The 26,617-nt window shown below is 45.1% G+C and overlaps 2 protein-coding genes across 6 annotated transcripts in view; both read left to right on the forward strand.

Annotated features, from left to right (window-relative positions):
- The first annotated feature begins 328 nt into the window (after positions 1 to 328).
- Positions 329 to 16,539, forward strand: LOC147007294 (eukaryotic translation initiation factor 4 gamma 1-like). 3 transcript variants are annotated; one of them, XM_085867404.1, is made up of 12 exons: positions 330 to 1,313; positions 8,781 to 8,938; positions 11,289 to 11,325; positions 11,616 to 11,804; positions 12,214 to 12,369; positions 12,573 to 12,752; positions 12,885 to 13,124; positions 14,727 to 14,831; positions 14,973 to 15,170; positions 15,521 to 15,844; positions 15,966 to 16,064; positions 16,165 to 16,538. In XM_085867404.1, exons 2-12 carry the CDS (start codon positions 8,781 to 8,783, stop codon positions 16,246 to 16,248), a joined length of 1,770 nt encoding a protein of 589 aa, XP_085723530.1. In that variant the 5' UTR covers positions 330 to 1,313; the 3' UTR covers positions 16,249 to 16,538. The 3 variants fall into 3 exon arrangements, with proteins under 3 accessions (XP_085723531.1, XP_085723530.1, XP_085723529.1); XM_085867403.1 differs by having other exon boundaries at positions 331 to 1,313; positions 12,181 to 12,369; XM_085867405.1 differs by lacking the exons at positions 11,289 to 11,325; positions 11,616 to 11,804 and having other exon boundaries at positions 329 to 1,313; positions 12,181 to 12,369; positions 16,165 to 16,539.
- A 5,730-nt stretch (positions 16,540 to 22,269) lies between these two features.
- Positions 22,270 to 26,617, forward strand: part of LOC147007295 (DNA mismatch repair protein Msh6-like) — a 14,261-nt gene continuing 9,913 nt past the window's right edge. Inside the window, exons 1-4 of one of the 3 annotated variants that reach the window (XM_085867406.1) lie at positions 22,270 to 22,533; positions 22,803 to 22,960; positions 24,599 to 24,792; positions 24,900 to 25,141. In XM_085867406.1, coding sequence (XP_085723532.1) covers positions 22,285 to 22,533; positions 22,803 to 22,960; positions 24,599 to 24,792; positions 24,900 to 25,141 — 843 coding nt within the window. In that variant the 5' untranslated portion in view covers positions 22,270 to 22,284. The remainder of the gene's footprint in view (positions 22,534 to 22,802; positions 22,961 to 24,598; positions 24,793 to 24,899; positions 25,142 to 26,617) is intronic. The other 2 variants (XM_085867408.1, XM_085867409.1) reach the window with 2 other exon arrangements.

Consider the following 26,617-nt stretch of genomic DNA (forward strand, 5'->3'; position numbering starts at 1 on the left):
TTTCTTCGTGATAAAGGATTATTTTTCGACAAAAAAGGGTTTGTCTGCTCCGTGAAGTCCCTGGAACCAGAAACAGGCTCCATAGTATGTGCCACCTTAAAAAAAGTATCTGCAGCATGTTTTGAAAACTTTGATCCTCAATATCTCAAAGGTTTTATTTTGTGACGAAAGTACTTCTTACACTCAGGTCTTCAATTGTTTTGGTGTTGGTGTGGCGCAGGCAGGATGGGCCGGACGTCCTCCTGCATCGACCTTCCTTGTGATTCCTCGTGCTCGTTGGACCAGAATGTTGATTCCGGTGTGTACGCACTGCGCATGCGCGGCGCCCCGGTGTGTTCGCACTGCGCATGCGCGGCGCCCCGGTGTGGTGTTTTTCAGGAGAGTGACCGGTCGTTATGACCTCACTGGATCAAAACCCCCAGGAATCCAGTCGCTGAGGACTGAGGTCGCCAGAACTGAGATCCCAACTCTGAGCTTCTCGAACGTTCGCAAGATTGGAGCATGTGACGCATTTGCGGAAACCCATATTGGGGTGGTGCATAATGTCGGGGTGGTTTTTACGCCCATTTAATATCTCGCGGTGATTTGTACGTTACTCCGAGTAAAATTAAAAAATATAAACTTATTTTGGCTTTGAATTGGATTTGATCGTCGAAACTCGAGCGGAGCGAGAGAGAGGATCGTTTAAACGTATGACGTAATCACGCACTGCTGTCCTGGTTGGTTGTTGAAGTGAAGACGAGAGAAGAACCTTCAGAGTTTTGGCTTTATTCCATTTGATTGGAGCCGCTTCTGCGGGCACACCAGGGAATACAGGTTCAGCTCGGAGTACATGAGCAGTAACGTATACATGTGCAATTAATCATCGCAGAATAAATCCGCGTAAGCACGGAGTTCGATATAATCTCCATTCTCACCAGTCAATGAGCACCTTCAGTCAATGAGCACCAAGTGAACAGCCGATGTAAATGGCAATGCCCCGGGGACAATCACCCCGCACCGCGGAGACCTCCCCTTATACGCGAGACGCACAACATGTGATCCCGCGTCATGTCCCTCAATTCACCTCAATTCACCACAGTTGTTGTTTTCGGCGGGAAAAGCTCATCCGGCCGTCATGGCGCAAAAAATACTTTGTTAAAATATTTCTCGAAGGTACAAACAACCACAGGATGTAAGAAGCCTCCGAACGAGGTTCCGACCGAGGACCCGATACAGGTCCCGGCGGTTTCTGAACTGACGACGAACATTGAGAAGAAGGAAGAAATGGGACGTGATGAAAACAGCAAAGGGCGTCGAGTGTCCAAGGCCAGGTAGATATGGTTATCTCTTCTTCATTGTTTTCATCGTTCGTGGTGTTTGTAAGATTTCATTTCGAAAGACTCGTTTAAAATTAATGTTTGATAATTGGTAGTGGTACATTAAATGTATGGAGTATGAGGAGGAGGGGATGAGGGGTGGAGCAGAGAGGGATGAGGGGCGGAGGAGGAGGAGGGGCTGATCGGGAAGGGAAGAGCAAAAGTAGAAGAGAAGAGAGAGGAGAGGGTGCTGGTAGAGGACAGGGTGGTCGTGGAGGAGAGGATGGTCGTGGAGGAGAGAGAGGAGAGGGTGGTCGTGGAGGAGAGAGAGGAGAGGGTGGTAGTGGAGGAAAGAGAGGAGAGGGTGGTCGTGGAGGCGAGAGAGGAGAGGGGGGTCGTGGAGGAGAGAGAGGAGAGGGGGGTCGTGGAGGAGACAGAGGAGAGGGGGGTCGTGAAAGAGAGAGAGAGGAGAGGGGGGTCGTGGAGGAGAGAGAGAGAGGAGAGGGGGTCGTGGAGGAGAGAGAGAGGAGAGGGGGTCGTGGAGGAGAGAGAGAGGAGAGGGGGGTCGTGGAGGAGAGAGAGAGAGGAGAGGGGGTCGTGGAGGAGAGAGAGAGAGAGAGAGGGGGTCGTGGAGGAGAGAGAGAGGAGAGGGGGGTCGTGGAGGAGAGAGAGAGGAGAGGGGGTCGTGGAGGAGAGAGAGAGAGGAGAGGGGGTCGTGGAGGAGAGAGAGAGAGAGAGGAGAGGGGGTCGTGGAGGAGAGAGAGAGAGGAGAGGGGGGTCGTGGAGGAGAGAGAGAGAGAGAGGGGGTCGTGGAGGAGAGAGAGAGAGGAGAGGGGGGTCGTGGAGGAGAGAGAGAGAGAGAGAGGGGGTCGTGGAGGAGAGAGAGAGGAGAGGGGGTCGTGGAGGAGAGAGAGAGAGAGAGAGGGGGGTCGTGGAGGAGAGAGAGAGAGAGAGAGGGGGTCGTGGAGGAGAGAGAGAGAGAGGGGGTCGTGGAGGAGAGAGAGAGAGAGGGGGTCGTGGAGGAGAGAGAGAGAGAGGAGAGGGGGTTGTGGAGGAGAGAGAGAGAGGAGAGGGGGTCGTGGAGGAGAGAGAGAGGAGAGGGGGGTCGTGGAGGAGAGAGAGAGGAGAGGGGGGTCGTGGAGGAGAGAGAGAGGAGAGGGGGGTCGTGGAGGAGAGAGAGAGAGGAGAGGGGGGTCGTGGAGGAGAGAGAGAGGAGAGGGGGTCGTGGAGGAGAGAGAGAGGAGAGGGGGGTCGTGGAGGAGAGAGAGAGAGAGAGAGGGGGTCGTGGAGGAGAGAGAGAGGAGAGGGGGGTCGTGGAGGAGAGAGAGAGGAGAGGGGGGTCGTGGAGGAGAGAGAGAGAGAGAGGGGGGTCGTGGAGGAGAGAGAGAGAGAGAGAGGAGAGGGGGTCGTGGAGGAGAGAGAGAGAGGAGAGGGGGTCGTGGAGGAGAGAGAGAGAGGAGAGGGGGGTCGTGGAGGAGAGAGAGAGAGGAGAGGGGGTCGTGGAGGAGAGAGAGAGAGAGAGAGGAGAGGGGGTCGTGGAGGAGGAGAGAGAGAGGAGAGGGGGGTCGTGGAGGAGAGAGAGAGAGAGAGAGAGGGGGTCGTGGAGGAGAGAGAGAGAGGAGAGGGGGGTCGTGGAGGAGAGAGAGAGAGGAGAGGGGGTCGTGGAGGAGAGAGAGAGGAGAGGGGTTGTGGAGGAGAGAGAGAGAGGAGAGGGGGTCGTGGAGGAGAGAGAGAGGAGAGGGGGTCGTGGAGGAGAGAGAGGAGAGGGGGGGGCGTGGAGGAGAGAGGGGAGAGGAGGTTGTGGAGGAGAGAGGATATATATATATATCTGGAGGGGTGAGAGGGTGGCGTAGTGGAGGGGAGAGGGAGGCGTCATAAATCACGTCATGCCCTATGACGTCATAAAAAAATCACTGTCATTCACCATGAGTACTTGCTATGTGCCAAATTTCAATTTTTTCCTTGGTGTAGTTTCAGAGATATTGAGGTTCAAAGTTTTCCCATTTTTCAAATATGGCCACGTGACCTATGACATCATAATTAACATTGAAACATTCTGCATGAGTTGTCGCACCAATGCTGAAAATTTTCTCTCAATCCAAGAAGCGGTTGTGGACAAACACACAGACAAACAGGTGTGAAAACATCTCCTCCGTAAACCTTCGCTGGCAGAGATCATGATAAAACGTGATGGTGGGGATCTGTTAAAGACTATCTATTTATTACGTACGCACATGCACAGACAAAATGAAGGTTCAATCTCGACCCATGAAGTCATAAGTGAACAAGTACGTGCACCATTACTCACTCTGTAAACTCCTTTATAACAAGGTTTATCATCAACATAAACAAAGAAATCCACGTGTGTTGTGCAATATCAGATAACGTGATGCAGTGCCCCAACTTATCAAACTGAACGTTTTCAAACACCCTGTACACCACTCATTGGTGGAAAATATTTGGAAGACAAAACATTCGTTTTGTTCGTCAACCTTGGGTAACGTGGTTTTCACTGACAGAGATTATTCTGAGCAACAAAAATAAACAAATAATACCCGTACAGATTGATACAATCAATATGCATGAGGAAAAATAGGGGGCGTGGCTAAAGTCCAGGAGTCTCTGTGACGTCATGGTGATTGTTAGCGTCACAATGAGAATTCTAAAGACCAATAAAAACAGCCGTACATCGTGAAACCTTCATTCCGTGGGTACTGAGAACGAGAAAAGATGTGGTTCCTGACCGGACTGTTCATTTTCGTCGGTCTCATAACATTCCGACCACCGCAGCAGGTGAGAGGGGATTGTAAACAATACCAACGTACTTGGGGAAGGTAGACAACACCGTGGGAACTGATACCTTTGTAGTTTGTGAAATATCTTGATGGTTTGATGGAAGAGCGAACAGGTGATCATTTATTCCAGGTTAACTTTCTCTGAAAAATCCTCTATTTCTCTTTGCCGATGACTCCACCCTCTGCCGTACCATCTGTCATCCCTCAGACCGGCAAGCAGCAGCTTCTTCGCTCACTGCAGATCTGGATAAAATCACAAACTGGTCCAACACGTGGAACATGTCTTTCAATCCAGACAAATCTCACACTCTCACTATGTCTCTTCGAAAGGACCGTTTACAAAACCCCCCCATCCACTTTCTCAACAATCCTCTGGAAGAAGTCTTTTCTTTCAAGCTTCTGGGTCTCACTATCTGCCATGACCTTTCCTGGGAAAGTCACATTTCCAACCTTGCCTCAAAAGCCAGTCGCCGACTGGGAATCCTCCGTCGTGCAAAGTCCTTCCTCGGCCCTCTTGAGCTCCTGACAACTTACAAAGCTTTTGTCCGTAGCCTGATGGAGTACTGCTCTCCCTCTGGGCTGGTGCTCCTGCCTCCCACCTTTCTCGACTTCACGCTGTCGAAACCAGGGCTTTTAAGATCATTGGCATCTCCCGCAATGAAGCTGAGTCTTTGGGCCTCTCACTCAATCACCGCAGGTTGGTCGGTGGTCTTTCTGTCTTCTACCGACTCCTCTCCAGCCTTGCCCGGCCTGCTCTCTCTGTGATTTGTCCCAACCACATTTCCACAGGGCGCTCAAGGTCCGCCAACAACCCCCTTCTGGTAAAACTACCAAAATCACGAATCACTGCTCATCTTCACTCTTTCATTCCTCTTTTTTCCCGCCTTTGGAATAAACTTCCTCACTCTATTCTTTCCCATTCTTCCCTCCAGGCTTTCAAAACAGCTGTTCACCACCACCTCTTATCTTCCCCCATCCAAATCCTCGATCTTTTCTACCCCCGATAATCCACCCAAGCCCACTTCCTTCAATTCTCCTGCTTTCCTTCCTGAAAGTCCCTTTAATGTCCATCTTCCCCTCGCCCTGTTCCCCGTCCCATCCCCATCCCTCTCCCTTCAACAGTTCACCTGTCTCTGTTCCCCAATGTTTTGTCCCTTCCACTCCCGCCCCTCTTGTCTCATGCCTCCTTGCTGTGAGTTGTGTGTTAGCTCTCATACGAGCCTCGACCAAGGTATACAAAAAAAAAAAAAAAAAAAAAAAAAAAAAAACTTTCTCTGTTTTTGATTCGAGGGGAAATTCGATCCGAGGAGATGTCCGTGTGAAGGTGCGAGTGAACACATCAGGTGTAATTCAAATATAAAACGTTATAAAAGGAAAATAACGTTCTTGTGAGGACGTCCATTGCTCGTAAACACCGGGGGGGTTCTGAGCACGTCATGGCCGCTCGTGCTGCCTTTTCTGGGGAAATTATTTTCGTGGGATTTGGGGGTTTGATACACAATTACTCCTTCTGGAACCCCCTGGGGGTGTGTTCCATTAACAAGCGGCTTGCTATCCCCTTCCCAGATTAGACAGTCGGTATTAACCGATTTTCAAACCGTTCATGAATCCGCTCCACGAATGGACAGGTCTTTACAGAACATCAACGTCATCATGAATGTGATACATTTTCTCAAAATAAACTCGGCCATCTTCAGGTAGTACACGTGGTGAACCCACAGTGGGGTTGTCCGTATCATCGTCCCACGGTTCCAAGAGGTTCACAATCTCCGAGCTTTTAATCAATATTTGTGGTCCTGCTCGGGGATCCTTTTACATTTGATCACGAAGTGGTGTTCCAGTCTCACTACCTGAACACATAAAGCCCCTGACTTTGTGGCCGTTGAAGTTTGTAAGCCTGACATTCCCAGGTGAGTGAGAGCCGACACATTGACCATGAGATACCTTCACACGAGATGTCCAAGCGAACATCACTTCATCGTTTTCGGTTTGTGTTCGTTTCCTCATCCGAAGATGATGAAGTTTGAGAAATCTCCGGCTTGACGGACACAAGTTTGCGAGTCCGTGGTTCTGTATCGTTCCTCTGTTTTACTAACTAGGGTAAGTCTGGGTTGATGAGTCTTAACCACGTGAGGAAGACAACATTTTTTTCAAGTGAAGCAGAAAGTTCTTCATCCTCGGTTCTATCCTCCCCACGGTGTGATTGGCCTCCATCCAGAAACAATAAACTGTCCTCAATGAAGACCATTAATCGTTGATCCAAGTCCTCTGGTCGTTCATCAGGTTCAAGATGAATGGATGAAAAGTCGATAAAATGAGCATCTTCCATGTTCAATGAGCAAGTCTATAAAAAACCGATCTTCACGTAACTTCACCGAGGTGGAGAGATCGTCTCAACTGAGAAACTGATCGATTTTCATTTCAAAGGTCATCTTGAGGTCAAGTTTCTAATATCATCATTTTTTTTATCCAATTAATTCGAAGATTAAACAGCAATTACAGAGTTCATCACTGAATTGTAAAACCAACTGTTTTTTTTTTAATATCAAAAGGTTAAAGGTCAATTGAAGGTCAAACTTCTGAATCACCAATTTCAATCGAAAAATTATCTATTTTCATCCGATTGACCTGAGCTTTGGCTAAGATTGTCAATTTTCATAGCAATGAAATGGACAATTTGAGGTATCCATGGCAACCTTTGGAGAGGGGTATCCATGGCAACCTTTTTTCTTGTTTGTTTCTTTGTCCACTCAGAACTTTCGTGTTTTTCTCCGCAACCGCTTGTTGGATCGAGGCAAAAAATTTCACCATTGGAGCCTCTACTCAAGGAGAATGTTTTATTGATAATTATGACGCTGTATGTCACGTGGTGGGGCAGCCATTTGGAAAAACGGGGAAAAAAAACTTGGACCTCTGTGTCTGAAACTGCATCAAGGAAAAAAATTGAAACTTGGCACCGGCAAGTACTTCTCATGGGGAATAAGTGTGAATTTTTAAAATGACGTCATCGGAGTCTTCGTTATGATATCACGATTGCGTATGTAGAACGCCACCTCTCATCAATTGGAAAAGTTTTGAGGGCCATCTTGGGATAAAATGGTCCACAGAGAAAAAAAAATGACGACGTCATCGGTCACGTGATTCGGCAGCCTTTTTGTTTGTTTGTTTGTTTTTTTTAACTTCAAAAATCTTCTTCTCTGAAGTGGCGAATCAGATCGAGGCGAAACTTTACACGTACGACCGTCTATCCATGAGGAACAAAAGGATCACACGTATGACATCATAGGTCATGTGTTTTGGCAGCCATATTGGATTTACCCGAAAACCTATTAAAAAAAAAATCTTCTCCAGAACGGCTGGACAGATCGAGGGGAAACTTCACAAACAAATGTTCCTCAATCCATGGGTGTACAAGTTCGTGAAGGAATAATCGATAGGTCACGTGGTTTCACTGCCATATTGGATCGAAGAAAAATATCAAATAATGTTTTCTCTCGGAACCGCTTGATCAATCGAAGTGAAACTTCATCATGATGATCTTGTCGTGATGGGGAATACATGTTTAAAATTTCAACTTCATTTGGAGTCTGGTTTGGCAGCCAGAATTATTTAATATTTTTGATGTGGGTTTTATTTATTTATTTATTTATTTTAAATAAGGCTCATTTGGCTGTGCTTGGATGGGTTTGAGGGTAGAGGGGAAGCAGCTGAAACCCAATTGCTATCCTGGTTTGTCCTGATGACTCCATCTTTTCTTTTTGCTTGGTCGGGTTCCTTCTGATTACTCCAATGCAGGACTGCACCAATTTGGTGTTCCATTTGATCTGAATTGAATTCATTTCAATCCCAGTCTAAATTCAATTGAATAATAATAAAAAAAACGACATGGGTCAGGGTTAGGTGTCCGATCAAAGTGGGGTCGCATCAATGCGGGATGTCTTGGTACCCAGTCATTACCGCCAGCATCAGACCCGGTTATCATTGCGAGCAGTTATAAAGTGGCAGTTCTAATTCTGTCTCTTATTAATTACGTAACACACCAGTTCACAAACACAACACAAACGCCACAAAAAACAAGTCCTGATGAGGGTCTGCAATCTCTGATTGTTCTTCTTCTGGTTTTCCCATTGTGAAACAATGAGGAGTGTCGTGAAGTTCGGATTTACGGAAAGTGTGGAATTTAAGATTTGTTTTCAATTGTTGAACGAGTTCACCGTCTATGACGTCATGGGACACCATTGTCTCGTTGCCCGGTGAGTGTTCGCCATGAAGGACAAAATAAGTTCCACTCCCAATAACTCAGTGACTTCTATTTTATCCAGATTATATAAGGCGTGAATAGTCCGTCAATTGTCGTGACTCATGGATACTGATGTTCCCACACCAATGTAGTGGGAAAGCCGCTCGTCTGTCGGCTAAAACGATGGGTTCGAGAACAGCGGCCACCACGCTAGTTTAGGTCATATTTCCCATATTTGAAATCCCACATTGCATCTTCCCTGTCTGACCTTTAGTCGTTGCGATCCCTCATTGCACGTTTTATGAACCATTGTGTTTGTACTTTTTAAGAAAATGTTTTTTTATCACAAAGTTTTGGATTTCGTAAAATAATTGTAAAAATATTGTTTAGTTTTATTTAAAATGGAATCAACATTTCTCCTGTCCCTGCCCTCGTCTATTTCCATAGATGTTCCAGAATGTTGCGGTGGAGGAAGGAACGTTTTCCAGAGTTCGCGATGTCGTGATTATTATGACTGCCTTGTTATTCTTCTCATGGGTAATCACAGTGAAACCATCGCGGTGGTTCAGGAAGAAGAGGCAGAGAAAGACACCCTGCATTCACTGGTAAATAACACGAGTGACTTTTCCTCAACATTTGTAATGCCTTCATCCAAGGGGACAAGATAGTTCAGAAATTTTAAACAAGTTTACATTAAATTATAACGAACAATCAAGTCTGATAAACTAATGTCTGGTCCAATGACAACAGAGAGTATCAGAACATGGAGCACACTCTCCTTGTAACGTGGCAATCAGTCACCAATCAAACCTGTCATGGAAACATGAAATAATGTTACAGTCGACTGGAACCAGACCAGTTTCCTGTCCGAATCCTGACAAACCATGATTAAAGTGGTCGCGCTGCTCCACCGATTCAGATGTTCCAATGAGAGTCAAGGGCTTATGTGCTGGTTCACCGCACTTCGGTGGAACATCTCAGCCGGTCGAGCGACGTGCTGGTACTTCACTCACGTCCGGCACGGAATTGGTGGCTCGAGCAGTTTTACCGTGCCGGACGCGGGATACATTTCAAATGGGATGATAGTAACGGAAAATCAAGAGCGATGCTGTGGCTTTTCATCAGGGCAACTCGAATCACTCCATGAAGACCAAGTTGGTTCGCAAAGTGTATTAAACAACAGGGGATGCATATCAAAATATCCAATGGCTATCCAATTAATACAAACTATGATACGCTACCTGCCATGGTTTTGTGCGAATGGTAGGTCCTTAATTAGTTCACCTGAAAGCCTCAAAGACACCATGACAACACAGAGAACACCATAGATGTGCTCAGTTGAGCTCAGTAAGTCCCAAAGGGAAAGGTGGGGCACGGTGGGGAACTCGTCCAGTCTCGCGCCGAGGTCAGATCGCATGCAGGCAGGCATGATGGTGGAGAGCTGCAGCGCAACCTCACGGGATTACAGGAAGGATTGCAGGTTTCTGTCGGAGAAGCGCCGATGCAGCAGGTTTTGTCCAATGTGCTGACCGTGCAGGAAGAGAAAGCTATGAAGCTCCCACAGTGTGGACGAAGTTGCATCTCCTCCCGGCCCCCTTTTTCACCCATCTTTATCCCTTTGGTGCACACCCCAACTTGTGCCGTCACCCGGCTGCTCCCCCACGGCACATGTTGGTCGTTTGGCCATCATATATTTGAGGAAATGTTTGAGGAAAATGTTTGGGGCTCACCCTCACACCAAAGCCTATGCCTTTGTGAGGCCGAATTCCCAATTACAGCACATTTCAGACAGAATACAAAGGAAAGAACATTATTAAGGGATTTAAGGGAAAAGCGGTTTTAGACATAAACATTAGGGAGGGGTGGTGACAGCTTTCTCCAAAAAAATAGACACATAGTCCGATACCACAATAAAATTAGCTCCATCCATCCATCAGGACGATTTTGGCACAATCCTGGACAGGTCACCATTCCAACACAAGATATTCAAATGGCTCAACCATCCCAGCAAGCGAGTACTCATTTCGCCAAGCTCAAAAGGATGACTGGCTGAGTCAATCCCACCTCATATTAATTCAAATGGTTAAGACTGGTTTAAACTCAAGACCCTCAGATCCCAAGCCCACCACCCAAACCATTAAACCAACACCAGGAATAAATTGGCTCACTCTTATGCAAATGCATGCACTTTGTAAATAACTATTATTCAACTTTGGAATCTTCACCCAAATGAGCCATTCCCACAAAACTATCATTCTGTCTTTCATCAGAATCATCCCTTGGGTCATTCTCCTGAATAAATCCTGTCTTCTTTTTCTTCTTCTTCTTCTCCTCTTCTGGCCACGATTATTGCCACATTATTGTGGGGCTGGCCGGGGGAGCTCTACTCTTTGTGAGGGACACCGTGGGATCTTTGCTTTCCACCAACTCATGCCCAGTTTATCGTCCATCGAAGGGAAGGCACACACATTTAAAGCTCGACGGCTCAGAGGCAAGTGTGCTTCCCTCGAAGCCATCCAACCAGCCACCTGAATCGATCCTGTCCGTTTTGGGAAATTTTTTTGGCTTATTTTGCAATAATTATAGTCTGCGTTCATTATTTTGGAAGAAGAAAAGGGATGAAGAAGAGGAGGAACAATTGTTTTGGTGAAACCTTTACTTCCTCACTGATGCATGCCCCCGTCCCAGTAAGCTACTTCTCGTTTTTTTTTCCGATCTTGGAATGATGACAAGCTGAGTCAACCCTCCCTGATGTTAATTTAACGGGTGATAGGAGTTCCAAACTCAACATCCTCAGATCTTAAGCAGCTACCTTGCCCGTTAGCCAACACAAGGGTTACCGGAAAGCTCAATGTTTCATATCCAACAACAATGTAACACTGATGGAACATGCTTTTTATCTTTTATAAAACCACTTGTTTCTCCAACTGACAAGCATCGTCTTTGTTTCTGCAGTTTTCAATGTGGACGGAAGTACGAACACAAGAAAAAGGTAAATAAAGAGAGGCCGTTGGTCGAGGAGTTTCAACAGAACGAAGTGGTAGAGATGCACGAAGTAAAGGAAGAGGAGAATCAGAGAACGGAATGAAAAATGCATTGGTCGTGAAACAAGAGTTGCAGAAGGAACAGGAAAACGAAGAACAATTGGAGCTTGAATCCACTATATACACTAATTATCATTATCTTTGCTTCTCTGTGTGAATTATATTATCTTTGGTGATGTTTCTTCATTTTGCTATTTCTATCTCTTCATGAGCACCATGTTTCTACCGTACCGTACAGGTCGAGGTGCTTTCACAACAGTTAAATGTGAAGGATGACCAATTCCATCAGCTCACCATGGAAAACCAGGTACTTTCAGAGGGTCTCCAAAACGTTTCGACCAAGTTGTCAGAAGTCCAACTTCATCTTCAGAAACAGCTACAACGACAAGGGGAAGAGCAAGAGAAGGCCGATGAGAGCTTCCAACAAGTGAGGAACCATTATCAACCATGTGGGACCACAGATACCAAGTGGATGAACATCATGTTCACCTGTAAACGTTCTGATGAGTTTTACACCTTGCAGGGATCATGATGCTGATGAGATATTTAAAAATAGAGGACTGTTGATTGTAATTTGTGAAACTCCATGTGAACTTTGCACCAGAGCTGAACGAAGTTTAGACTTGAGAGGGACATCTCCTTAGGGTCTTGCTATTTGTTGATGAAGGATTCGAAGGAGTGATCAGCTGTGAGCTATGTGATCTTGAATTATCTTTCAAACCTGTCACTATTTATTTCTGGGTATGTAGAAGAGAAAACAGTAACTTTAACGTTGATGACACTGCCATGTTTCTACCGCACAGGTCGAGGCACTTTCTCAATGTTTGTGTTTGAAGGATGATCAACTCGGTGAGATCACGGTGAGAAACAACGCACTTTCACAAGATCTCAAAAACATCAGGAGCAAATTCTCAGACGTGCAACTTCAGCTTGAGATGCAGCGGAAACAGCACGAAGAAGAGCGGCAGAAGAACGTTGAGAGCTGCCAGCAAGTAAGGAGCCGTAATCAAACATGTGGGACTATCGATGCGAAGGGATGAACATCATGTTCACCTGCACATGTTCTGATGAGTTTTAACACCTTGCAGGGGTCATTCTGCTAATGGGACATTTACAAATGGAAGATTGTTGATTGGAATGTAGAACAGAAATCAGGAACTTTCCTGTGAATGACTGTCATGTTTCTGCCAAACAGGTCGAGCTGCTATCTCAGCAGTTGCTAACAAAGGACAATCAATACAACGAGATGTCATTCGTATTGAATGTCCTTACGGAACATAACACATACCTGGACAACAAGTTTTCTCAATTCGAACAGCACCTGCAGGAACAGCAACAGAAGCAGGAGCAACAGAATGATGAGCACCGTCGCCAAGTAAGCAACTGTTGTCTAACAATGTGGAACTTGCTCTGTACTGTCTAACCTTTGAATACAAAATAAGAGAAACCAAAGAGATGAAGATAATGTTTCCCTTGATTTGTGCTTATGTGTTTTAATCACCTGCAGGTCGTGCTTCTGGAGACGGATTTGAAATCGAAAGACAAATGCCTGGAAACAATGATGTTCAAGCACAGTGAATCCATAAAAGCCATGTACGAACTGTACAGACGGATTCAACAACTGGAGCAGACACAACAGCATCCCCAGCACCAGCCACGTCCACAGCTTCCATGTGAACAAGGGAAGCAACAACAGCGACAGATGCATCAAAATAATCCACAGCAGTATCAACGACAGGAAAATAAGGTAGAGCAGCACAATCACAAGAACCCAACACAAACACCACCGTTAACAAGTATACTAAAAACAACCAAGTCAGTCTGAGTCATCAAAAGCTTGAAAACGACTCTGACCTGAACCTTCGAATCATTTTCCAATCTGGTTTTCCTTCAGAACATCATATTTACAAGTCCTTCGGTAAGGATTGATTCCCTCGAACATGGCGCATTTTAGTCTGACTTGCAATGTCGATTTACACCAGGAGGCATGATACATCAACATTTGCATCGAGGGAATTGGTATCCACCCCCACACTGAACCCCGGGGGCCATGAAACCTTTTTACCCCAAGAACTTTCCTGTGCACACCCCGAGGACAACCAAAAGTTTTTAACTCATTCTGTGCTCTGTTCATGAGAACATTGACGTCAAAGTAACAGATAAACAAACAAGAACACGAACAAACAAGAACATGAACAAATGGACAAAAAACAAGAACACGAACAAACAAGAGCATGAACAAACGAACAGATAAACAAACAAGAACACAAACAAACAAGAGCATAAACAAATAAAAAACATGAACAAACAAGAACAGAAACACACAAGAACACGAACAAACAAGAACATGAACAAATGGACAAACAAACAAGAACACGAACAAACAAGAGCATGAACAAACGAACAGATAAACAAACAAGAACACAAACAAAGAAAAAACATGAACAAACAAGAACACAAACAAACAAGAACACGAACAAACGGATAAACAAACAAGAACACAAACAAACAAGAACACGAACAAACAAGAACATGAACAAACGGATAAACAGACAAGAACACAAACAAATAAGAGCACAAACAAAGAAAAAACATGAACAAACAAGAACACGAACAAACAAGAACAGGAACAAACAAGAACAGGAACAAACAAGATCACGAACAAACAAGAACACGAACAAACAAGAACAGGAACAAACAAGAACACGAACAAACAAGAACACAAACAAACAAGAACACGAACAAACAAGAACACGAACAAACGGATAAACAGACAAGAACACAAACAAACAAGAGCACAAACAAAGAAAAAACACAAACAAACAAGAACACGAACAAACAAGAACATGAACAAACGGATAAACAAACAAGAACACGAACAAACAAGAACATGAACAAATGGATAAACAGACAAGAACACAAACAAACAAGAGCACAAACAAAGAAAAAACATGAACAAACAAGAACAGGAACAACCAAGAACAGGAACAAACAAGAACACGCACAAATGGATAAACAGACAAGAACACGAACAAACAAGAACACGAACAAACAAGAACGTGAACAAACGGATAAACAGACGAGAACACAAGCAAACAAGAACAAACAAAGAAAAAACAAGAACAAACAAGAACAAGAACAAACAAACAAGAACACGAACAAACAAGAACATGAACAAACAAACAGACAAACAAACAAGAACACGAACAAACACTTCTCAAATGATAAATTGTGTGATTCATATTATTATCATTTTTATAACTGGTGCGGTGCCCATTTCACAATAATTATCAATCTCATGTTTATCTGTTGATGTTTTACTTGAAACATTATTCATTATGTTCAACAGGGTCCTCGAGTTATCAACCACGTGATAACTGGTTCTGTGGAACTGAAAACGACCACCAATGCCTGGAGACCCATCAAGAAAGAAGACGTATCAAGTCCTGATCAGGTGAGCTTGTTGTTATATTTGAAAGGGTGGTAATTCGTGTTGATTTAATGTTAAAATATACTTTCCTTTCTTCACTCATTCATTATTTTAACTCCTCACGAATGATGCCTCCTTATTTTCACTCCCATTTTCTTCCCCAAGGATATCATTCGAAAGTTCCGATCTTTGCTCAACAAAATTACACCTGAAAATTTTGATCGACTAATAAATCAGATTAAGGTCATCCATATCGCCAACGAAGACCATCTCAAGGACATTGTACAGCTTGTCCTGGACAAGGCGATAATGGAATCAAAATTTTCAGGGGTGTATGCCACCATGTGCCACCACCTTGCAGAGGTAAGTCAAGTCAACCACCACCACAACCCATGACGGGAAGAACACTACCAACAGATATCTTTTTCTGAAACATGAGAATATCTTCTCTCCACCCCTCCCCCACCTCCCCTTTTCACACAATGATACATTCTGCCACAACAGTCTCATTTCCTTGTTGATATTTCCTCCCAAACTTGTTTCCACTCCCACCACTTCATTCCAGACCTCGCTACACTCCGTCACTTCCATTTTCACTTTTAATTTCCTCAATTTATCTCCACCCACCACTCCTCTTCAAAAATTATTTTAAAAATATATTCCCCCTTTATTTTATAATATCTCGTTTTCCAATATTCTTTGATTTTTCACAGATTGAAGTGAAGGAAACAAGCCGGCCAGATAACATCCTCAACTTTCGCACACTCCTCATTCAAAGCTGTGAGAATGAGGTGAAAAAAGGATTTGACGTGAACTCCAGCTTGGACGGTGATACGTCGAAAGAGAAAGCTCGACGACGTGCTCTGGGAAACATAGTCTTCATCGGGGAACTTTTCAACACTAAAGTTTTCCATGAATCGCTGATCTCCACGACAGTGAAGGGGTTGCTCGATGATGGGAGCGAGCTGTCCCTCGAGTGCTTCTGTCGGCTCGTTGGTGTTGTTGGCAAGATCCTCGACTCGACACAAGCCTCAATGGTAAGGAATCTTCATTTTTGAGGATTTATAAACATGTTTACTCTTCTTCTGGCGATTTTAATCATCCTTCTTGGACATCTTCATTTTACTGAATGAGCTCCATATTCTTGTGTCTTGACAGATGGATGGGCATTTCACTGTTTTGGCCAACTTATTGAAAGAGCGCAAAATGTCGTCACGTGTCCGCTTCATGCTACAAGATCTCATGGATCTTCGCATGGTAAGTCATTCCTATCTTCCGCAGGTGTGTTAATTCACAATTAATACCTGCCTCAAATCACCTGAATTTCTAACCGCATGTGTGCGCTTTCCTTCCTCAGCGTAACTGGATTCCACGTCAGAAGGTAGAGCGACCAACGAACCTTCAGCATATCCGTGAGGAAGCGGATGCTGAGCAACACTGACACCACATGTGACGTTTCCAGCTGCTGTTGTTACAATTCAGGATTCTCAAGATTATTTCATATCATTTTATTCTCCAAAATATTCCTATTTACAAGCAATACGCATGGACCAACAAACAATGATCATATCGTGGATTTTACAAATTTGTTCCCAACATCATCACTCATCATGTAAATTATTTATCATCTTATTTCATCCAAAATTACACACTGGAATTATCCAAATTTCACACTATCATTTGTGTCCATGTAATATGTACTTGTATTTGTGTCAATAAAGCTTGTAACTTATTTATTATCAAGACTTTGTTTTATTGAAAGGCCCTGAGATACCTGTTTGTTCTACTAATCCATGAAATGCTGTGAACCTCAATCTTTCACTTGAGGGAGGTATAATCTGTATTCACGTGTTTCTTGCTCTGGCTATAATCAGTGGGGAACACATATCCCCAACCCCCTTAAGTGAGAAGGTATATCCTTGATGAAGCCCTCTCTGACGATATCTCATCCGTTCATCTGCAATCTTCTATCTGCATCACAATGGGCTTGTTTTTGTGTGTACGTTTCTGGAACAATCCTTTCCAGTGATTGCTTGGACAGCTGCCCTGACTCCACCCACTCACGATTTCATCCTGATGAAAAATCTTACGGCCGCCATTTTGATTCTCACTGCTCTGCGAAGCCAAAGATGCTTTACCTTCGAGCTTTCACGTTCACAATCACTTTGCGTTTCCTGGACATTTCCCTTCATTGTAAATCTACCAAAGCAACGGGTAAAAGGATTTTGAGCCGATAGAAGTCACAGGTCTTGTGAAAATCAGCCTCAGCGATCGACGCAGTGGTCTGTTTACTTCTACACGGCACAAATAACTGCGTGGCATTCTCTCAAGCAGAGATGAAACCCTTGTTCGCACAAATCTGTCCAAGGTCATTATTTTAAAAAAGATTTTCAATTCATGGAGATTTTTTTTTCGCACATGAACCATTTATGACCATTCTGGGTTTAGAGTTTTAATACGTCTCCTTTTTAACGAGTTGGGGAAATTAAGTGAGTTAACTTAGTCGGGGAAATCTTGAACCCAAGACTTTTAGGTATTACACCAACCACCTTAACCGTGAAGCCAACACCAAGCTTTAATACACACACCCACCGATGGTTAAACAGAATCAACTTTGACATCTGTTTGCCAACACGTGTCCCAATAATGTCGCTGCTGTCGCTCACTTCCCAGGATGGAACAGCTTGATCTTGGTGTGGCAGGATGAAGCCATCTTAACCAGATTGTGCACGTGATCATCATCGACTGCTCTGTCAAACATGTGGTCGTGGATTTCTGGAAAGATTGTCTTGTCTGAAGAGTGTCTTTGTACAGCTGTCGAGATCGCTGCTGAGATCCCAGAACCCTTTGAGAGCTTTCCTCTTGATGTCTTCAGGAGTCGCTGAAAACACTTCTCAGTCTCAGCACATCTGCAAACAATGCCGGATGATGGTTTTTCTCGTCCGCCTCCGTTAGGTGATACAGAATTAGCAAATACTCACAAACAGCACATCGGTGCAGTTATGACTCCGAGGAATTTTGATAATGAATCTATGGTATAATAATAGTTATTTGCACCCGTTGGACTTCGTTGGAAATGGGGGCTTCTGGATTTGGTCTCGATTTTCGTGTCCATGCGTGCGTGTGTGCATCCGTCCGCACCCATATCTCGGACATGGATTGTGTGGACCGATATTATTCGTACTTCGCACAAAGACAGCACGTGATGGTGTGCATATGCACATCTTGTTCACGATGTGATCCGAGATGGCTGACTGGCCGCCATCTTAGTTGTAAAGAAATCCCCGTGTCGAACACGTCCTCAACCATTCCTCAGACACGTATTTACCGATCCGGTTCAAACTTCGCACGCAGATATAGAATGACGGGTTTCATAAGCATGTCATTTTTTTTCTTGAAGTTCGATCTAAGATGGCTGACTGGCAGTAAAAAAAAACCCCAATGTTGAACGCGTCCTGAATAATTTCTCGGACATGCATTTACCGATGTTGGTCAACCTTGGCGCACACATACTGAATGACGGCTTCCATGTGCGTGTCCCTTTATTTTTTCGAGATCACATTCAAGATGGCCGACTGGTGGCCATTTTGTTACTTAAATGTGTCCCCAACCATTTCTCAGACGTGCGTGGTCTGATTTTGTTCAAACTTGGCGCAAGCACAGTGCATGACGGCATACACTTCCACCTCGCTATATTGTGCAATCTGATCAAAGATGGCTGACTGATAGCCTGGTGGCCATTTTAGTTGTACATAAATATGGGTTCGCCCTTTCACTCCGTACAGCAAAATTACTAAAACAATGGGGGCTGTGACATTTTATGCCTTTATTACTTGTTTCTTCAGTGTCTGTTTCGTTAAGCATATCATATTACTCGTGGATAGATATGCGGTGTGTATGTATTACATACACGAGATGATCTTCCCTGCCACAGTGTTTCTTTTTGCATGTCAGTCTTGCATCTAACTTTTTCTCTCTCCTTGATTCGGTTCAAACTGACTAATTTTCCACCATAACACCATGGGATAGAACTGTGGATCTGGAATGATACACGTCCGCAGAGCGCTGAACCCATCGGAGTAAAAAAAAAGTCCAGGGGACTTATCGTGACATGGCTAATAGCCCAAGGAAAGCAACAACATTCACTTCTTGAGCCGACAGCCAATGAGAACAGATGATATGCAAATACTCAGATCAGTAGAGGAACATGGGCAGACTTACATGCCAGAGGGACAAGGAAAGAAGGCCACGTGATTGCGCACTCTGCAGCATGTATTCGTCCTTTGGCGGTCTTCGTGGACTCCGCATCTTGGTCTCCGTGTTGAATTGATTTTGTCGCCTGAGTCATCCTGCTCATATCACAATGGTGGCAAATGGTGGCTCAGAGAGAATCTGGTTGATCTTGCGATTGGCGGGACAGAGTCCTGATGTTCAATTGCGGAGGCCATGCCCATCACGTGACCGGAAGTGTGTCAAAATGGCGGTCCCGCAAATTCCTTTCAAAATCTTCTCCTGATCCACAAGTCAGAATGCCACCAAATTTGGGTTACAGCATGAGGCCAAGGCCGAGATAAGCTCCAGGTCTAGTGGTCCGTTTGTTTTTCTTTGTCATTAGACCAACGTGATTTTGCGGGTTTGTTGCCTTTTAAATTCATTTTCTCTGTTAACTGCTTGTCGGATTTACACAAAATTTTCATCATGGGTGCAACGACGCGTGTATAATTTTTTTAATGATAATTATGACATCATAGGTCATGTGCTGTGGCAGCCATGTTGGAAAAACAGAAAAACTTTGGAGCTCTGTATCTCCCAAACCTAACCTTGGGGAAAGAATTGAAATTTGTCACAGAGCAAGTACTCCCACATGTGGAGTACGTTTAATTTTTCATGGTCATTGGTGCCTTCATTATGATGTCATTATTGCATATGTAGAAGGATGCATCCAATCAGTATGAAAAATTTTGAGGGTGTTCTCAGGATAAATGGGTCAACATAAAAAAAATTAATGATATCATCGGTCACCTGGTTCAGCAGTCATTTTATTTTTATTTCTTTTAAACCTTCAAAAATCTTCTCCGAAATGGCTGAACAGACCGAGGAGAAACTTTACAGGAATGACCGCCTATCTATGGGAAACAAAAAGCTCCCTAACCCTGATGTCATAGGTCACATGGTTTGGCAGTCATATTGGATTTACCCTAAAACCTTAAAAAAATCCTCTCCACAATGGCTGGACAGTTCAACGGGAAACTTCACACACATGTTCATGAATACTTGATGGGTCACAGGGATTGGCAGCCATATTGGTTTGAAGGAAAATATTTTTAAAATTCTCTCTTGAACCTCTGTATCAATCGACGTGAAACTTCAACATTATGATCTTGTGGTGATGTGGAATATATGTTTTAAATTTCAATGTGATCGGATGCATGTTCTGGCAGCCAGAATTATTTAATTTTTTGAATCTGGGTTATTTTTTATTTTAATTTTTTTGTTTGAATAAGGCTCACTTGGCTGCACCTGGATGGGTTTGAGGGGAGAGGAGTCGTAGTTGAAACCCGAATCCCATCCAGGTTCCCCCTGGTGACTCCATCTTTGCTTTTTGCTTGTTCGCGGGTTCCATTCTGATGACTCCATCCATTGGAGTACCTATTTTATTTGGTCTCAATTTGATTTGAATTTAATTTTTTGAATGTGAAATTTTCCGCCAGAGGAGTTGGCTCACACCAAGTCCTTCGATCTCAAGACTGCCCGGGGTAAGTATATTCTGTGAATCCCATCTCGATAATGCTTCCCAGGAAAGGGAGTGGCAGCAGAAACAGACCATAAGTTTAAATTGGAATTAGATATATAGTACCTGGAAGGATTGCCGATTGGAGATTGAGGGCTATCGGGATGTTGGCAGGACTTTTAGGTAGTTTGAGCATTGGTGGGTGATTGTTTTCGTGTGTGGAGTGTTGTTGGTGCGGGTGGGGGGGAGGGGCTCGTCAAGGGGTGTTGTGTGGTTGTATTTGTAGGGGGATCAATTATAAATCAACCTGTCCACGATTGTGGTTGATGTGTTTCTCACCCAAGAACCGGCTTCGCCCACACCCCCAAAAGAAAATAATTTTTTAAAAACGACACGAAAAAATACCATTTTGCATTATAAATATAAAATTGAAGACCTGGGTGCAAGAAGTACTTAAGTCACATTTTTGAAAAAATGAGCTGGCACCAGTACTGTAATCTATAATGGCCAGATCATCATTTGATACCAAAAAATTCCAAAAATAAGTACTCAACTCCTGTATATTGGTATATGGTCATTGTTGAATTCACTAAAATGTAGTGCAAGAAACACCCGTCCATAATGTTTAAGCAAGAAGTTCCTAAGTCCAGGTATTTAGCCACAAAAAGTACTTAACTCCAGGTATTTAGCCACAAAAAGTATCTAAGTCCAGGTATTTAGCCACAAAAGTACTCAAGTCCAGGTATTTCGCCACAAAAGTACTCAAGTCCAGGTATTTAGCCACAAAAAGTACTCAAGTCCAGGTATTTAGCCACAAAAAGTACTTAAGTCCAGGTATTTAGCCACAAAAAGTACTTAAGTCCAGGTATTTAGCCACAAAAAGTACTTAAGTCCAGGTATTTAGCCACAAAAAGTACTTAAGTCCAGGTATTTAGCCACAAAAAGTACTTAACTCCAGGTATTTAGCCACAAAAAGTATCTAAGACAAGGTATTTAGCCACAAAAGTACTCAAGTCCATGTATTAGCCACAAAAAGTACTTACGTCCAGGTACTTAGCCACAAAAAGTATCTAAGTCCAGGTATTTAGCCACAAAAGTACTCAAGTCCATGTATTAGCCACAAAAAGTACTTACGTCCAGGTATTTAGCCACAAAAGTACTCAAGTCCAGGTATTTAGCCACAAAAGTACTCAAGTCAAGTTATTTAGCCACAAAAGTACTCAAGTTCAGGTATTGAGCCACAAAAAGTACTTCAGTCCAGGTATTTAGCCACAAAAAGTACTTAAGTCGAAAACTAATCTCGTTTTCTTCGTGATAAAGGATTATTTTTCGACAAAAAAGGGTTTGTCTGCTCCGTGAAGTCCCTGGAACCAGAAACAGGCTCCATAGTATGTGCCACCTTAAAAAAGTATCTGCAGCATGTTTTGAAAACTTTGATCCTCAATATCTCAAAGGTTTTATTTTGTGACTAAAGTACTTCTTACACTCAGGTCTTCAATTGTTTTGGTGTTGGTGTGGCGCAGGCAGGATGGGCCTGACGTCCTCCTGCATCGACCTTCCTTGTGATTCCTCGTGCTCGTTGGACCAGAACGTTGATTCCGGTGTGTTCGCACTGCGCATGCGCGGCGCCCCGGTGTGTTCGCACTGCGCATGCGCGGCGCCCCGGGGTGTTCGCACTGCGCATGCGCGGCGCCCCGGTGTGTACTTACTGCGCATGCGCGGCGCCCCGGTGTGTTCGCACTGCGCATGCGCGGCGCCCCGGTGTGTTCGCACTGCGCATGCGCGGCGCCCCGGTGTGTTCGCACTGCGCATGCGCGGCGCCCCGGTGTGGTGTTTTTCAGGAGAGTGACCGGTCGTTATGACCTCACTGGATCAAAACCCCCAGGAATCCAGTCGCTAAGGACTGAGGTCGCCAGAACTGAGATCCCAACTCTGAGCTTCTCGAACGTTCGCAAGATTGGAGCATGTGACGTATTTGCGGAAACCCATATTGGGGTGGTGTATAATGTCGGGGTGGTTTTTACGCCCATTTAATATCTCGCGGTGATTTGTACGTTACTCCGAGTAAAATTAAAAATATAAACTTATTTTGGCTTTGAATTGGATTTGATCGTCGAAACTCGAGCGGAGCGAGAGAGAGGATAGTTTAAACGTATGACGTAATCACGCACTGCTGTTCTGGTTGGTTGTTGTTGTTTTCGGCGGGAAAAGCTCATCCGGCCGTCATGGCGCAAAAAAATACTTTGTTAAAATATTTCTCGAAGGTACAAACAACCACAGGATGTAAGAAGCCTCCGAACGAGGTTCCGACCGAGGACCCGATACAGGTCCCGGCGGTTTCTGAACTGACGACGAACATTGAGAAGAAGGAAGAAATGGGACGTGATGAAAACAGCAAAGGGCGTCGAGTGTCCAAGGCCAGGTAGATATGGTTATCTCTTCTTCATTGTTTTCATCGTTCGTGGTGTTTGTAAGATTTCATTTCGAAAGACTCGTTTAAAATTAATGTTTGATAATTGGTTGTGGTACATTAAATGTATGGAGTATGAGGAGGAGGGAATGAGGGGTGGAGCAGAGAGGGATGAGGGGCGGAGGAGGAGGAGGGGCTGATCGAGAAGGGAAGAGCAAAAGTAGAAGAGGAGAAGAGAGAGGAGAGGGGGGTCGTGGAGGAGGGGGTGGTAGAGGAGAGGGGGTCGTGGAGGAGAGAGTGGTCGTGGAGGAGAGGGTGGTCGTGGAGGAGAGAGAGGAGAGGGGGTCGTGGAGGAGAGAGAGGAGAGGGGGTCGTGGAGGAGAGAGAGGAGAGGGGGGTCGTGGAGGAGAGAGAGGAGAGGGGGTCGTGGAGGAGAGAGAGGAGAGGGGGTCGTGGAGGAGAGGGGGTCCTGGAGGAGAGGGGGTCGTGGAGGAGAGAGAGGAGAGGGGGTCGTGGAGGAGAGGGGGTCCTGGAGGAGAGGGGGTCGTGGAGGAGAGAGAGGAGAGGGGGTCGTGGAGGAGAGAGAGGAGAGGGGGTCGTGGAGGAGAGAGAGGAGAGGGGGTCGTGGAGGAGAGAGAGGAGAGGGGGGTCGTGGAGGAGAGAGAGGAGAGGGGGTCGTGGAGGAGAGAGAGGAGAGGGGGGTCGTGGAGGAGAGAGAGGAGAGGGGGGTCGTGGAGGAGAGAGAGGAGAGGGGGGTCGTGGAGGAGAGAGGGGAGAGGGGGTCGTGGAGGAGAGAGGATATATATATATATATATATATATATATATATATATATATATATATATATATATGGAGGGGGAGAGGGAGGCGTAGTGGAGGGGAGAGAGGCGTAGTGGAGGGAGGCGTACTGGAGGGGGAGGGAGGAGTAGTGGAGGAGGGAAGGAGGGGTACTGGAGTAGGGAAGGAGGGGTAGTGGAGTAGGGAAGGAGGGGTAGTGGAGTAAGGAAGGAGGGGTAGTGGAGGAGGGAAGGAGGGGTAGTGGAGGAGGGGGAGGGGTAGTGGAGGGGGAGTGAGAGTAGTGGAGGAGGGAGGGATAGGGGAGGGATAGGGGAGGGTAGTGGGAGGGGTAGTGGAGGAGGGAAGGAGGGGATAGTGCAGAGGGAGGGTGGCGTAGTGGAGGGGGGAGGGAGGCTTGGTGGAGGGGGAGAGGGGGTTGGTGTAGGAGGGAAGGATGTGTAGTGGAGGAGGGAGGGAGGGAGCGGTAATGGATGAGGGAGGGATTGAGGATGAGAGGCAGAGAGTGTTGAGCTCGTCGGGGATGTTCATTCACTCTTCATGTTATTACCTCCCCCACGAAGGTGTTTTCACCTCTATTTGGCCATCTGTCTGTTTTTGGTTTGTGAGCAGGTTATCGCACAAAGTTGTGGACAGATTCGGACAAAATTTGGTGGATGAGTTGGGTACGTGACGAGGACGAATTGATTCGATTTTGGTGAAGTTACGGGATACGATAATTTTTTAAAATTTTAATCCTTGTTATTTCGCACATGGAATGAGGTCCGTTTGCATTCGTTCCAGGATAATGCTGTCAAAAGTCCAAGGAAATGATTGGATTGTAAATGCATCCTGAGAGCTGGTGGCGCTGTCAGTGTGTTTTTTCCAGGCGACTTGGTATGGACCAGAATGCAAGGGCACCCATGGTGGCCAAGTATGGTGTGTTCACATCCTGTGTCGGGCTCTCACATCCGTGTGCGAGACCAGCAGCAGGAAATTCACGTGCACTTCTTTGGTGACCCAGTGACACGTGGCTGGGTCCTCTCGAATGCCTGCAAGCCTTACGGAGGTATTTTCTTACAAAGCATGCTCAATCGTACATGCCCCTTCGCACTTTTCCTTGATCATGGATGCTAAATGCGTCGATCTTTGATTCTTGTATCTTCTTGGCACCAGGCTCAACAATTAGATCTGCTCGAAAAGGTGGCCTGTTCTTCAGCACAGCGCCTGGGATGCAGCAGTCCCTCAAGCAGGCAGATTCTGCGATGTCTCTGCCTCGGAAGAAGCGTTTTGAGATACCTGTCAGCACCAAGTCGTCCGACGATGATGAGTCCGGTGAAGATGACGACCGTGAGGAGGGTTCTTCTTTGGGAAACGGCACCAAGGAAGATGACGATTGCAATGGTCTGGCCATGGAGGTATCTGCTTCCATGGTTAATGTTTGTAACACAAATGGAATGGTGTGTAATTTTGGTGCATGCTGGGAAAACTTTTAGCTCACCCACTGATCACACCGATCTTGAGATACTTAGCTACACTTGTTAATTATGTAGACTGGTGATATTGGTGGAATCCATTACATTCAGAAGCATGCTCTCCGCAGAGGACGAAATGCAGCTTCTTTCCAATTTCCTTCCGTTGTCCATAATTTGACATTATCGATGAAACTTTGTTATTTATGAGTGTTTGGTGGTTTAATGAATCAGAAGTAATAGGCGAACGATCTAAAATGGCATTCACATATTCCAGCTCTGCTGGATTTGTTCTCATTTTCGGGATTAGATAAAAGCAACAGGACTTTGATCGAGGTATGCTAATTGCTGTGGGAAGCGAGGAAAAGCTGACATTTTGGACATGAACCCTTCATCCAGAAACGTCATCTTATCCTTGTTACCTTCGCCACCGAAGGTGAAGGAGGTTATGTTTTCACTCCTCTCTGTTAATTGCCGGAATCCTTCGGATTTCGGCAATTATGTTGGTCGGTTGTCTGTCTGTCTGTCTGTCTGTCTGTCTGTCTGTCTGTCTGTCTGTCTGTCTGTCTGTCTGTCTGTCTGTCTGTCTGTCTGTCTGTCTGTCTGTCTGTCTGTCTGTCTGTCTGTCTGTCTGTCTGTCTGTCTGTTTGTGTGTTTGCTTACCCTGAAGCAGCCACACCGTTTCAGCGATCATGACCAAACTGGGTACAGACGTCGGTCATGCTCCAACTTAGACACTTGTCGTTTTTGGTGAATCTAGGTCAAAGGTCAAGGTCACCGAAAACCTGAAATTCTTATTTTCGCAATAACTTCCGCGAAAATGGTCGTATCGACTTCAAACCAAATCCAAAATGTGCATCTTCCAATTCTGCATCCAACCATATGTCTCATTGGGGTGTCACACCAACACCCTTCTTCGCGGTCGGGGGTCGAATGTCAGGGGGGGGTCGGGTCAAAACTTTCAAATTGCGATAAAAACGCCATTTCAAGTCCAATTGACTTCCACGTTATGATCATGGCCAAACTAAGTGATATAACTCATTAAACAGTCGCACTATCGACTTCTAAGAACCAAATTGATTTCGAGGTTTTTGTTTTTTCAGAGATCGTGGAGATATGACAAAGTTATTCCGGCAATTCCTTGCTCAACGAGCAATTTCGTTTGTTTGTGCGCAGGATATCTCAAATAGTTGTGGACGGATTCGAATGAAATTTGGTGGATGATTTGGGTGTGTGACAAGGACAAACTGATTCGATTTTGGTGAAGATCGGAATCCGGATTCAGATCCAGTAATTTTTTTTTCAGTGATTCTTCACCATTGAGTAATTGCACGAAAACGACATATTGCGCAATATTTCAAAAAGTTAGAGATTGATTCGGATGAAACTTTGTGGGTGAGTTGGTTCGGTGACAAGAACAAT

The sequence above is a fragment of the Eptatretus burgeri genome, unplaced genomic scaffold, assembly GCF_056783735.1.
Source record: "Eptatretus burgeri isolate ZD-2024b unplaced genomic scaffold, Ebu_testis_v1 Ebu_testis_scaffold_342, whole genome shotgun sequence".
Lineage (NCBI taxonomy): Eukaryota > Metazoa > Chordata > Myxini > Myxiniformes > Myxinidae > Eptatretus > Eptatretus burgeri.

Coding starts and splice junctions, on each gene's coding strand:
- LOC147007294 (XM_085867403.1), top strand. CDS start 8,781: ATGTTCCAGAATGTTGCGGTGGAGGAAGGAACGTTTTCCAGAGTTCGC. Junction 11,805..12,180: donor CCGATGAGAGCTTCCAACAA/GTGAGGAACCAT, acceptor TCTACCGCACAG/GTCGAGGCACTTTCTCAATG. Junction 13,125..14,726: donor ATCAACGACAGGAAAATAAG/GTAGAGCAGCAC, acceptor TATGTTCAACAG/GGTCCTCGAGTTATCAACCA.